Source organism: Megascapheus bottae, chromosome 8 (genome assembly GCF_031878675.1).
Source record: "Megascapheus bottae isolate mThoBot1 chromosome 8, mThoBot2.hap1, whole genome shotgun sequence".
In the NCBI taxonomy this organism is placed as follows: Eukaryota; Metazoa; Chordata; class Mammalia; order Rodentia; family Geomyidae; genus Megascapheus; species Megascapheus bottae.
In genome coordinates this window covers 38,481,138-38,494,661 of record NC_143516.1, presented here as the reverse complement: position 1 = coordinate 38,494,661, position 13,524 = coordinate 38,481,138, and the positions used below count along the sequence as shown (strand labels likewise).

At 41.8% G+C, this 13,524-nt stretch overlaps 2 protein-coding genes across 7 annotated transcripts in view; one reads left to right on the top strand and one right to left on the bottom strand.

Annotated features, from left to right (window-relative positions):
- The window catches only part of Ak9 (adenylate kinase 9), a 93,922-nt gene extending 92,131 nt beyond the window's left edge, over positions 1-1,791 (bottom strand). For 3 of the 6 annotated variants that reach the window (XM_090338300.1, XM_090338301.1, XM_090338303.1), the window contains exon 1: positions 89-448. The gene's annotated coding sequence lies outside the window, so the exon portion shown is untranslated. Of the gene's footprint in view, positions 1-88; positions 658-1,628 lie in introns of those variants that run through there. The other 3 variants (XM_090338298.1, XM_090338299.1, XM_090338304.1) reach the window with 3 other exon arrangements.
- Positions 1,792-3,156: 1,365 nt separating this feature from the next.
- Positions 3,157-13,524, top strand: part of Fig4 (FIG4 phosphoinositide 5-phosphatase) — a 110,383-nt gene continuing 100,015 nt past the window's right edge. The window contains exon 1 of the mRNA XM_090338296.1: positions 3,157-3,359. Coding sequence (XP_090194422.1) covers positions 3,294-3,359 — 66 coding nt within the window. The 5' untranslated portion in view covers positions 3,157-3,293. The remainder of the gene's footprint in view (positions 3,360-13,524) is intronic.

Here is a 13,524-nt window from a genome sequence, read left to right as displayed (position 1 = left end):
GGAGAAAAAAAAATCAAATTATTAAGTGCCTAATTTGGTTAGAGTAGACAAACTAGAGAGAATTGTATTATTCTTCAGATTTACTTACTCAATAAGAAATCTCATGCCATGAAATACATGGGTTTTGTCAGTAGTTGCAAGTAAGTTGATTTCGTCTATTAAAAATAATAATAGGCCCTTAGTCTGCAAGAGAAACAAAATCTAACCTATATCTTACATCAAAAAGAGCTCAAAAGACTGTTTCCAAAAGACTAAGAAAATACGTACAAATATACACAGTCCTGGGCTTGGGCTCAAGGCCTGAGCACTGTCCTTGGACTTTCTCAAGGCTAGAGCTTTACCACTTGAGCCTCAGCACCACTTCCAGCTTTTTGGTATGTATGTGGGATACCGAGGAATTGAACCCGGGTCTTCGTGCATGCTAGGCAAGCATTCTACCACTAGGCCAAACTCCCGGCCTGGTCGGTCATGGGACTTGAACTCTGTGCCAGGGCACTGTCCCTGAGATCTTTAGCTCAAGGCTAGTGCTCTACCACTTGAGCCCAGCATCACTTCCGGTTTTCTGGTAGTTAATTGGAGATAAAGAGTCTCAGGAGACTTTCATTCCTGGCTGGCTTTGAACCGACTTCCTCAGATTTCAGCTTTTTTTTTTTTTTTTTTTTTAAGATTTTAGCCTTTTGAGTAACTAAGATTACAGGTGTGAGCCACTGGCACCTGGTTACTTCTTTTTTATGCTGGTCCTGGGGCTTGAACTCAGGGCCTGGGTGCTGTCCCTGAGCTTCTTTTGCTCAATGCTACTATTTGAGCCATAGCTCCACTTTTCTTTTTTTTGGTAGTAATTTGGAGATAAGAATGACATGGGCTTTCCTGCCTAGGCTGACTTTGAACTGCAATTCTCAGATCTCAGCCTCCTGAGTTGTTAGGATTACAGATGTGAGCCATTGGTGCCTGGCATATTAGGTAACGCTGGCTGAATCTATGTAGAAAAAATTCCCAAAGCAATTAGTTTTTGTACATATTTACTTTGTAATACTTATGCTTATATAAATGTATTCAGAAACACTTTTGGAAATGTTTTGCTATTTTGAGCTATTAAGTAGGTGCATAGGCCCAGAACTACAATTTAAAACATTTGTAAGAACTAAGTTTGCATGGTATTTGCTAGACGGAATCAGCACCAATTAGGTCTTTTAGAGTCAATAATATGTAAGAATATAAAGAATCAATATATAATAAATATTTATTTTAGAAAAATTGTATTCTGTCAGTTGTGAATCCTCAACATAACAGTTAACATTTTGCTATGTGTTAGTTAAAAAAACTGTTTTGAGCCAACTGCTGGTGGCTCATCCTTAAAAGCCTGGCTACTCAAGAGGGCTAAGATCTGAGGATCTTGGTTCAGAGCCAGCCCAGACAGGAAAGTCCTTGAGGCTCTTAACTCCAACACAAAGAAAGCTGGAAGTGGCTCTGTGGCTCAAGTGGTGGAGTGCTAGCCTTGACAAAAAAAATTTAAAAAAAACCAAAAAAACCCTCAAGGACAGCCTTCCAGGCCCTGAGTTCAAGCCCCAGGCCTGGCACACAAAAAAGTATTTTTATTATTAAAGATAGTAATGTAACATCTTTATTACTTTGAGCTGTTGGGACCTCTCTAGTGGTGGATTCTGAGGTTTACAGGTGTAGCTGGGAAACCTAGCACTTGCCCTTAGGTTAGCCGTCACTCCAGATCATCTCACACCAGTCTTTGGGAATTGGTTTTTGAAAGTGGATGTATGTAGCAGGCATTCAAACCTCAGGACCTTCAAAAAAGAAAGAAGCGGGTGGGGGTGGGGAGATGGCCCAGTGGGGGTTCCTGGAAAGATCTTGTAGTTTTGCAAAACAAGTAACTGTCGGGGGCGGGGGAGGGGGGGAGTCACTGCAGAAGGAGAAATTCTGTGAAAAGGCCACTCAAGTACCAAGGTCCAAGGTCCATCCAGGCGGTGGGCAGCGCCCCCAAGGCACCCGGGGACGCGTTCTTTCACTCACCCGTCCCCGGCGGGCCCGCGGCGGCCTCCAGCACAGACTTCGGGATCTGTTGGGCGGTTGCTGTGGAAACCCGTGGGTGGCGCGCAGCGGGGCCTCAGGAGGCGGGGCCTCAGGAGGCGGGGCCTCAGGAGGCGGGGCCTCAGGAGGCGGGGCCTCAGGAGGCGGGGCCTCAGGAGGCGGGGCCTCAGGAGGCGGGGCCTCAGGAGGCGGGGCCTCAGGAGGCGGGGCCTCAGGAGGCGGGGCCTCAGGAGGCGGGGCCTCAGGAGGCGGGGCCTCAGGAGGCGGGGCCTCAGGAGGCGGGGCCTCAGGAGGCGGGGCCTCAGGAGGCGGGGCCTCAGGAGGCGGGGCCTCGGGAGGCGGGGCCTCGGGAGGCGGGGCCTCGGGAGGCGGGGCCTCGGGAGGCGGGGCCTGCTGTGGGGTCGGACTTTTGTAGGCACAGGCCATACAGACTCCTTTCCCAAGTGTGGAGAGCGAGGAGCAGAGAGGGCCACATGCATTGTCCATTTATGTCCCTACGCATTAAATGGCTCCCAGCACAGTGTTCTCTCCCTTTCCACGAAGTCCTACTTCAGAATTTACAGATGGTTAGACTTCACGCAGAAAACGTGGAAAACTCAACTCGCCACCCTGAGATAATTACGAAAAATTTCTTGGATCGTACAGTCACTGTACTCTGACTCTCCTAACAATAAAGTATGCAAAAAAGGAGGATCGGACAAAACACCGGTACTTCGTGAAGGATCACCAGATTGCAGGTTTCTAGGGAAAAATATACATACACATATACATATACATCTGCATGTAACAGGAAGTTGAATTCTAGGGCCTGGACCAGGTCTATTATGCAACTTGGGGAAGCTGCTTCGAGAGGAACAACCCAATCCTAAATATTCCCCCTTTTTTCCTCAAGACGGGCTAAAACTAGAAAACCAATTCTCAGGTTTTTCTCCACTCACATTGTCTCTCGCCCTCAACAAACATGGCGTCCGCAGCTTCCCTCCCCTGCAGTCCGCAGGTCCTGAGAGCCTCTCCACGCTCGTTTCTCCAAGGTACCCCCTCCAGCCCCGCCCCTTCTCAGCGGGCGGGGCTTGTCAGAGGGCGGGGCGAGGAATCCGGAAACGCCGGAGCTGCTGCAGGCGGGCCTGCACGGTTTTTAGTGCGTTGAGAGTGTGCTTCTCCTCTGGACCCGGGGTCGGAGGGATCTGAGGGGTCTCCTAGGTCTCCTGGGGCGGGGCCTAGCGCCCTTTTGGGAGCCCCCAGTGGCCCCCGCCATGCCCACCGCCGCGGCCCCCATCATCAGCTCAGTGCAGAAGCTCGTCCTGTACGAGACCAGAGCTGTGAGTACCGGCGCGGGGCGGCGGGCGCGGCCACCCGCTCGGGTCGGGGGGGCCCTGGGCTGCGGCGCACCCCCGAGTGGGTGGATGGGGGTCCCAGGGCAGAGGCCGCACCCCACCTCCTCTCCCTCTTTCCAGGCCGCCCTCTGGGGGCAGGGGGCTCGGCTCACGGTGTCGTCGCACCCAGGGTCGAGCTGCGTTTGTAAGCAGCTCACTCTTGCATTTCCAGGTCCCCTTTAGCACACCTGCAAACAGGTGCTCACGAGGATCAGTATGAGTTGGTCGGCGGATTTCTTTTTCTTTCTTTTTTTTTTTAAGCGTTCAAAAGTCTGAAAGTTTCTTGAGTTCACTACCTTATGGTCAGACAGGGGCATGAAAAAGAATAGACCTTTACTGCTTTTCTAGTCCATTGTTGTGATTGTTGTTACTTGTGTACACTGATTGCTGACTTCTTTGGTTCTCACTCCTCCCCCCCACTTCCAAAGGAAAGAAAAAGCTTAGCTTTATTTGCTAGTTTGGATAATATTTTTCTTTTCTCTTGCCTTTTCAACATGACATTTAATTTTAAATAATGGTGTTTATGGAAAGCTTCATACTTTGTTGTCATTTCTATGAGAGGAAAGCAAACTTTATATAGTATAGCTTTTTTAATTTGGGGTACCACGATGGTACTAGATGTGTTAAGTTTCTTAGTACCCATATTGCATGTGTTTATTGTGTGGTAGAGGTCTTATAAGGAGCATTCAGTGAAATTTAGATTGTCTTCAGTAGAAGACTAACAAGAAAGCACATGGCTTGAGTTTCTCAGTTATAATGCATGCAGTTCTGGCTGAATGTCTTTCTTAGGTCAGAATGTATAATTGTTAGTTCTGAAATAATTAGATCCAGACCAGAGGATGAAATTATTTAACACACTGAGCCATTTTTACATTAGAACAAAACCTTGCTTTTTTTTTTTTTTGTGGGTCATGGGACTTGAACTCTGGGCCTGGGCCCTGTCCCTGAGCTCTTCACCTCAAGTCTACCCCTCCCCACCCCAGTCCCTGAGCCTGGGCACTATCCTTGAGCTTTTCAGCTCAAGTCTACCCCCTTACCCTTGAGCCAAGCCCCACTTCCCGTTTTCTAGAGGTTAATTGGAGATAAGAGTCTCAGGTCCTTTTGTGCCCTTGCTGGCTTTGAACCTTGATCCTCAGATCTCAGCTTTCTGAGTAGGTAGGATTACAGGTGTGAGCCACTGCGCCCAGCTCAAACCTTGCATTAAAAAAAAAATGTGCTGGTTAATATCTCTAGTTGGAAACAGAAAAAGAATGTTCAAGAAGCTGAATATTCCTGAAGCTGGGCTGAGGTGTTAGTGCTCTTTCTAAAGCACTACTTGTAGTATAGATATTTTCTGCTCAGAAATAATCAGTGGTTTCCATTCTAGAGAGAATAACTTCTGCATCCCTAATTTAACATCAATTCAGTAAACATTTATTGAAGATTATATGCTTTACAGTGTCTTATTCTTGGGTTAAAATTGGCCCTGGCAGCACAGCTCCAATATGTTACTCTCAAACAGTTGGCACTCAATAAATAAAGAGGGTTTAATGAAGAGTTGTGTTCTAGGAACCCAGACATTACCTTTTTCATGCATTTAAATAATGGAAACCAACTCTGGCTAGCTCAAAGATGAAAGAACTTGCGGGCCCATTGTATGCAATTACTGAAGGATGGAATTTCTGCAACCTCTGGGAAAGTAGAAGCAAGATGTAGAAGCTCCCTAGTGCTGCTCCAAACAGCATATGTACTGGAGATGGTCTCTGTGTCCCTGGTGCACAAGTCCTGTTGATAATCAGTTCCTTGGCTGTGCAACTGCCCCTTCCTTACAGGGAATGCTGTGGCTGGACAGCCACCTGCTGCATTCAAACTCTAACCTAATTTCTTCTTAGGTAACTTGGGATTTCCTTTTCTTTTCTTTAAAAAAAAGTATTTGTAGCTTAAAAATGTATGTGCAGAGGGGCCGGGAGTTTGGCTTAGTGGTAGAGTGCTTGCCTAGCATGCACGAAGACCCAGGTTCGATTCCTCGGTACCACATACATAGAAAAAAGCCGGAAGTGTTGCTGAGGCTCAAGTGGTAGAGCTCTAGCCTTGGGAAAGTCCAAGGATAGTGTTTAGGCCCTGAGCTCAAGCCCAGGACTGGCAAAAAAAAAAATGTATGTGCAGAAAAAAGTCTTGAGTCATAAGCTCAATGTTTTAGGGACATAAGTCAGAAAAAGGCAAACAATCATATGAACCGTGATAAAAATGTCATTAATTGAAAAATTCTTTGCAGTAGATTGTGATAATGAGCAAAATAACTAGCATAATTAGATTTTTATAGTTTGTTTTACTGAAGCTTGAACTCAGAGCCTGTGCTTGCTATGCAGGGCTTGAACCACATCCCAGCCCTTTTGCTTTTGTTGTTACTATTTTTTAATAGGGTCTCACTTTTTGTCTGCACTGAATTATTGCTGTTTATTCTTTCTGCATAGTGGCATGAGCCCACTGTACCTAGCTTTTATTGGTTGAGGGTAGGTCTTTCCAACTTTTTCCGTGGGCTGTGTGGAGATTGCCTAACTGTTTCCACAGCTGCAATTCTGTCAGTCTTTGTCTACAAAGTAGCTAGGATTATAGGCATTAGCTTCTGTGCCTGCTTGTCATTTCTTTTTACTTCATTTGTATAATTCATGTCCTTTATTTGTTTCCTATGATCAATTACATTTATTCTTTTTCAGATGTTAATTTGGGGAATATACCCTACATAGCCATGCTGTATAATTGTTTCATATTTGCTAGAATATATGCTGATAGTTTGTCCAAGATTTTTTTTTTGCCAGTCCTGGGGCTTGAACTCAGGGCCTGAGCACTGTCCTTGGGCTTTCTCAAGGATAGCACTCTACCACTTGAGCCACAGTACCATTTCTAGCTTTTTCTATGTATGTGGTTCCAAGGAATCGAACCCTGGTCTTCGTGCATGCTAGGCAAGCACTCTACCACTAGGCCAAACTCCCGGTCCCATGTCCAAGAGTTTTGCCTTTAGGTTTAGGATATTTTCAATTTTAGGATATTTCCATTTATATGCACAAATCAGATTGAGGGACATCTGAAGTAAAAAGGAAACTAGGTATGACACTACTATCATTTTCTTTAACAGCATTTTGTTATCTGCTCTAAGACTACCTCTAATCCCTATAAACTGTTGAGAAATGTTTATTTCCTGAAAGTGATTATATAAGATTGACTTTTTTTCAGTGTTTGCTGGAGTTCACTAGTAAAACATTTTGGAGTTGGAGTTTTAGGAAGTGTTGTAAGAATGAATCTATTTCTAGAACAGATACAGGGCCACAATAGAGTTACAATGGATCTTGAATTAGTTTAGATAAATTATGTTTTTTCAAGTCCATTTCTTCTCAGTTGTTAAACTTGCCCTCAATTTGTTCATAGTATTCTCTAGTATTTTTTAATTAAATAATTTATTAACATTGATTTTTACGTCATATTTCAAATGACATGTTTAACAAACAGGTATTCAAGAAGGGAATCTCTATATACAATCACTGGCACTTAGATTTTAGAACATAATCAAAATTAGGCTGAGGGTTTGTATGTCATAGATACATAATAATCTATGTAATAAAACATTATGTCTATAGAGTTATGTTTTAATGACTATGTAGTTGTGCTTATATTTCCAATACCATGTTCATAATCTCTATAGTATTTTTATAGTTGCAGCATTTCAATCTTCTCTTCTTGTGTTTGTAATGATGGAGCCATGGAGTCTTTAGCATAATAAGCTTATGCTCTTCTCAGTGTGCTGCATCCATAGCCCTTTGGTATTTTGTACTTTTTCTTATTTATTGATTGATCCTTTCAATCATTAAAAAAAACTAATATCCTTTAACCTAATATTCTGTTTGTTTCCCAGTTTATCAAGTTTTTCTTTTAGGCTTATTATTTCCTTTGTCTTATGTCTTAATCCATGTGGAATGCTATGACCAAAATGCCATACACTAGGCAATAAGCATATATTTTTAGTTTTAGAGTTTGGGAAGTTGAGAATGAAGACTGTAGCAGGTCAGTGTCTGGTGAAGGCCCTCAGTGTCCTCACATGGTTAAAGGCTGGATTGACTCCCTCAGCCTCTTTTATAAGGGTGCCAATTCCACCATAGGGCTTTGCCCTAAGACTTTATACTCACTTATGACATAATACTATTGCTTTGTGGATTAGATTTCAGTATATGAATGGGAAAGGCATCACTAATATTTTTTTTGTTTTGAAAAAATTTTTATTAGCATATAATAATTGCATAAGGGAGGTTTCTTGGCATTTCCCTCATCCCTTCTTAAAGCAATATCAACAGGCCAACAGGTTTCTTGTTAAATTTTCATACAGGCATGTAAAACTCTTCTACTATATTCATTCTTCTTCATTTTCTTGGCCTTCTCTCCTGACCTGCTGGTCCAGGAGCATGGCCTAGTGGTTGAGTGCTTGCCTAGCATGCATGAAGCCCTGGGTTCGATTCCTCTGTACCACATCTGCAGAAAAAGCTGGAAGTGGTGCTGTGGCTCAAGTGGTAGAGCACTAGCCTTAAGGAAAGCCCAAGGACAGTGTTCAGGCCCTGAGGCTAAGCCCAGGACTGGCAAACAGACAAATAAAAAGTACATGGAGGTACAGAGATTCCCTTCTTACACACCCGTCCGCTAAACACATCATCTGAAATATTTAAACCCTAGCATATGATTTATTTTTCTCTGGCTTCAGGGGTAGATCCTTGACTTAACATTTTTTTCTAATATGAACCATTTAAAAATTATAAGTGTAACTTAGTCAAAAGCTTCACAACAGATGGGAGGTATTATTGACCTGAACCACAGATGAAGTATATCCATAGATACAAACATATTTTGTAGATACTCTGAAAAATAGAACTCCTATTAAAAAAGGACAAGGAAATGGACAATTCACCAACAATGAAATGTGTAATTTGAAACTTTCATCTGACTAGTAATTAAAGTTATAAAATGAAAATAGTTTCCATTTGTTTTTACCCACAAAAGGGGAAAGACTGACCAAAGTTATCACTGACAAGTAAATGGAAGAGGTGAGCGTTGTGTTGGTTGCTGTGATGCGTTAATTGGGTGTGAAGAAATTAGGAGACATGTTAGGGAGCAATGCTACAGTGGGCAAGATGGCTGTTTCTCACCTTGGATCTTCTTCTAGAAGGATAATTAGATACACTTGTGTTTGGAGTAACAATGTGGAAGATGTTTGGGGAGGCAAGGGAGATATAGGCTAATTTGTGAAGAGTCACTGTCCTTGCACACTTACCTGTCCTTTTGGTATCCACACTGTCCTGCTGCTTTTTGTCTCCTGAGACCTTGCTCTGCTCTTTTTCTGACCTGTGGTCCAGGCCTAATTTAGCCTTAACTCCTCACAACTAGGAATTGCTGTCAGAAGATTTAGTAATTTGCATTTATTCTGGTTGAGATTACAGTTTGCTTTAGGTACCCTAGGAGTATAGGAAGATATTTTATCATTGTGGTAAGTAGCCATGTCATATGCTGAAAGCTGTATGTGCCTGAAAGTGTGTGTTGCAAGGGTAAAAGTTGTTAGGATAATCTTTACTCTTAGAGCTAAAAATTGTGAGTTTGTACATATACATTTTTTGTTGCCATATTCCAAAATGATTTCAAGAAGTTACCTACCTGGCAGACCATGCAAAACTAGAGCAAGGGGCCAGGTGTATAGCCTAGTGGTAGAGTGCTTGCCTAGCATGCATCAAACCCTAGGTTCGATTCCTTGGTACCACGTACCCAGAAAAGGCTGGAAGTGGTGCTGTAGCTCAAATGGCCGAGCCACATTTGGCCTGTCTTGAGCCAAGTGTCCAAACGCCTAAGCCTTGAGTTCAAGCCCCAGCACTGGCAATACATAAATAAATGAAGTACTATGCCACATGATAAACCTTAGGTTTTTTTTTTCTTTTTTTTTTGCCAGTCATGGGGCTTGAACTCAGGGCCTGAGCACTTTCCTTGGACTTTTCTCAAGGCTAGTGCTCTACCACTTGATCCACAGCACCACTTCCAGCTTTTTTCTATGTATGTGGGACCTGAGGAATTGAACCCGGGTCTTCATGCATGCGAAGCAAGCACTCTACCACTAGGCCAAACTCCCACCCCCAGACTTAATTAGTTTTGATTTGTGTTATGAGGAAAGAGAAAACCATATAGCATGTGGATGGCTGAGGGCCTGGAGGAGGGAAACAAAGGCTCCAGACTGGAAGAGAGTTGCGTAGTGATGACTGTAGCAGGTTTAGAAGGTATAGTTGGAGGGAAGAAAGTTTTGCATTTTCTTCTCCAACAGATTTGAAACTGCTCTATCACTACAGTCCTGAATTTCAACCAGGTAGACTTGCATATCCCTTTAGCCTGAGATGTATTTCCTGACTCTGGGTTGTCTCCTCCATTGTTGGGATTGCTTGATTGAAGGAGGTGACAGGCCTGCGGTACCATTAGACTGAGAAATAACTTCAGTATGTTCTTTAAAAATAATACGTTTAGTCTGAAAGTTCAAGTGAAGTTTAACCTTAATTGAAGCTGTCATACAACATAAAATTTCTTCCCTTTCACAAAGTCTGATTATCTTCCCTCAGATTAGTAGTGAATGAGTGATTAATTAGCCTGCCATTATAAAAGGAGATAATTATGTTAGTAGATACTGAATTTCCATTAAGTGGCTTATCTATTGTATTCCTTTTGGAGTTTTGGTATATATTTAAAAAACACATTCCATCTTTATTCTAGCATACCACTGTTAAAGGCTTATACTGAAATTTTAAGCTTTTCTTAGAAGAAAAAATTTTAGGCTATTCCTCTTGGCACTTAACTTTAAGAAGAGAATGTGCTTGGGTTATTTTCTGTTTGAATCAGTCATTTTGTATAGTTTCCTTTTATTATCCTAATTCACCTTAACTCCTGCCAAACTAATATCCCTCAAAGTATCTATAAATACACCTTGTCTCCATCAGTGTTGATTCATCTGCCTCACTTTGCATGAAATATGCAGTGAGGCTGATGAATGCCTGGCTTATGGGGCTCTCTCATGTTCCAGTGGCTGCTGTCTTTCTTTCCTTATTACTCTCCATTTCTCTTCATTACTGTGGGCCTGCCACTATTTTAGACTTTGCTAGTATTTCAGATGACTTTCCTTCTTCCTAAATCCCTAGTTCTGACCATGAATTTATGATAACAGTCCCACATTTCCCAAGATATGTAAATCTCCTTCCAACATATTCACAAATGTAGATATCGTTCAGAGTTCCTCTGGAAGCAGTGGCTCAGGTCTGGGCTGGCTCCTTCCCAGCCATAGTTGCCATCGTAGACTCTCTTCACCATCATTACCTTGCCTCATTCTCACTATTTTCCTGGACCACATCCATTTCTGTTTCTTGATTTATACCATCATTTTGATGGAGCATTTCTCTCAGTTGTTTCCTGACAAAGGCTCATGGAAAATAATTGTTTAAATCTTCGCATGTTTTAGCATGCCTTTATGCTGCCTTGTAAGGTTAAAATAAATCTTCCCCTACAAATTTGAAGATATATGTCCATCTTTTCCAGTGTTGATCCTGATAGTTTCTAATGATACCTGTTCTTGATCTTTAGTTTGAGGCTTTGATTTTTCTTCTTCAGAAACATATATCTTCTTTGTTGTGCTTTCTTTTTATCTTCTTTAGGATAGTCCAGAGCTATTAGGTGCCATCAGTTTCTATGGCTTTTGGAGCTTTTGGTGTGTGTTTGTGGATTTCTTCTTTACTGCCACAGTAGGTCTCAGCTTTGTTGAGTACTTTTCAATTTCAAATTACCATTATGACTATGATTATCACTGTGAATTTACTGCTTTCCTTCAGTTCTCTGTTGGCCCTTGTTCCTAAAGGAAACTCAAAAATGGTTCTAATAACATGCTTAAAAGGAAAAGAGGGTTCTCTCCTCCACCATTATCTGAATTACCTCATTTGCTCTTCAACAAGCTCTGGAGAGCATTTGGGCCCCACCTGTTAGTGAGAGTGCCACAGAAAAGCCACTCTTCAGTTTCTGTTGTCAGGTGCTCTGGACACTTCTCTGTTGATGCTTTACTTCTTGGAACACTTGGTGTAGCCAGATATGTGTCCTCCATCCTTTTCCAGCCAGTCTTCTCCCATTGCTTCATTGAATGCGACCTCTGTGGGAGCTTCCTGTTCGCTGGTTATTCCTCTCAGCTGCTCAGCGACTTCTGTCACCAAATTTAGCCTTTCAATAATAGGGCTCCCCAGTGTGGGTTCTTGGGTCCTGATTTTTGTTTTTATTATCCCTTTATTATTCCCAGTCCTCTGGCATCAAATGCAAATATGTGCTAATGTCACCACCTGAAGTCTCTCTCCTGAGTTTTAGATTCATGTATCCCATGAATATCTTGTGAACTGGGCTCTTCATTTTCCCCCAAACACACTTTTCCAGTCATCTCTCTGTTGGTAAGTGGCTCCACCAGCTAGCGTATTGCTCAAACAAAAGTACTTAAATTTATTGCTCCATTTTCTTAATACAACCCATCAAATAAGAGTGCCAAAAACCAACTTCAAGTTTACCTTCCCCCTCCCTTCTCCATATCTCTTGCCTGGTGCTTGACACTTGGGAGGTCTTCACTAGTAAACGGTTAAGTGAATAAAAGACATCAACAGAAAACCACGTTTAAAGAGGGAATAATCTAGAATAAAAAGTACAAAAAAAAATGACACAATAGCCAAATGCAATACCTGTACCTCAATTCGATTTCTGTTTTAAAAACCTAGTTATAGAGGTATCATATGATCAGGGGGGAAATTTGAACACCAATTATATATCTTATTATCATATCAGTAGTATTATGAATATTGGGAAATCATTCTTATTTTTACAAATACAGTTGAGGTTTCTAGGGGTAATGTGTTATGATATCTGCACATCATTTCAAATGAATCAGAAGAAAAAAGTTTTATCATGAAGGAGGGAGGAAGAAAACAGATGTCTCAAAATATTCAAATGTAATGGATGTAGGTGGAAAATATGGATATATATTGTACTATTTTCTTATTTCACTAGGCTTGTTATTTTTTCAAACTAAATTGGAAAAAATCAAGGAGAAAAATTTCATGAAAAGATATCGCAGAGAAAAATTTAAGCTAACTTTAACCCGAGGTCAGGTTTTTTTTTTTTTTTTTGCCAGTCCTGGGCTTAGGCTCAGGGCCTAAGCACTGTCCTTGGATTTTCTCAAGGCTAGGGCACTACCACTTGAGCCACAGCACCACTTCTGGCTTTTTGATACATATGTGGTACCTAGGAATCAAACCTGGGTCTTTGTGCATGCTAGGCAAGCACTCTACCACTAGGCCAAACTCCCGGCCCACCCGAGGTCAGTTTTAAAGCATACTATTAAATATAGCAATGACTATGTTGTATGTAATTACAATGTTATTTATTTTACAGTGTTATTTTTAATGACAAAGAAATAAAGCCCAGTAGAATAAGGCCTCTAGAAAATGTTTTTTAGAAAGACACAAAAGTAGGTTTCTAGTGGCCGCCAGAGGGCAGTGCAGATAGTAATTCTATTGTCCACAGCCAGTCTACTGAAAATGAGTCTTTGTTGAAGTTCAGGCTCCACATGAGGTCGCTGTTCCTTGTACAAAACATTTTTAGGGTCTTTGGACCATTCAGACGGTTTTAGAAGGAGTGTATGTGGATAGTTATACTGCTGCCCATTTCTTTCTACCCACGAAGATCTGCTTTTAAATTCTGTAGGTTTTGCTTTTGGATTCTCTCTCTAACTCATGGACTCATTGGAAGGACCTGGATATTGGGGTGAAGATCATTTTCTATTATACTTATGCTCCAAAGGTCAATGAAACATTTGCCCACTTGCAAGTCAGGATTCATGTCTATCTTTTTTTTTTTTCTAAACAAACTCAAATGATGATGTTATTACAGCTAATCTTTATAGGACTATAAAAATTCTTCATTTGGGATTTACCTCTCTTAAAACTGCTATGTGCCATCTTACTGAGTTGTTGACCTAGAAGTCTCATTTTTCTGCATTCTTAACCAGATGTGTTAGGTTTATGTTAGGTGTACATATTAC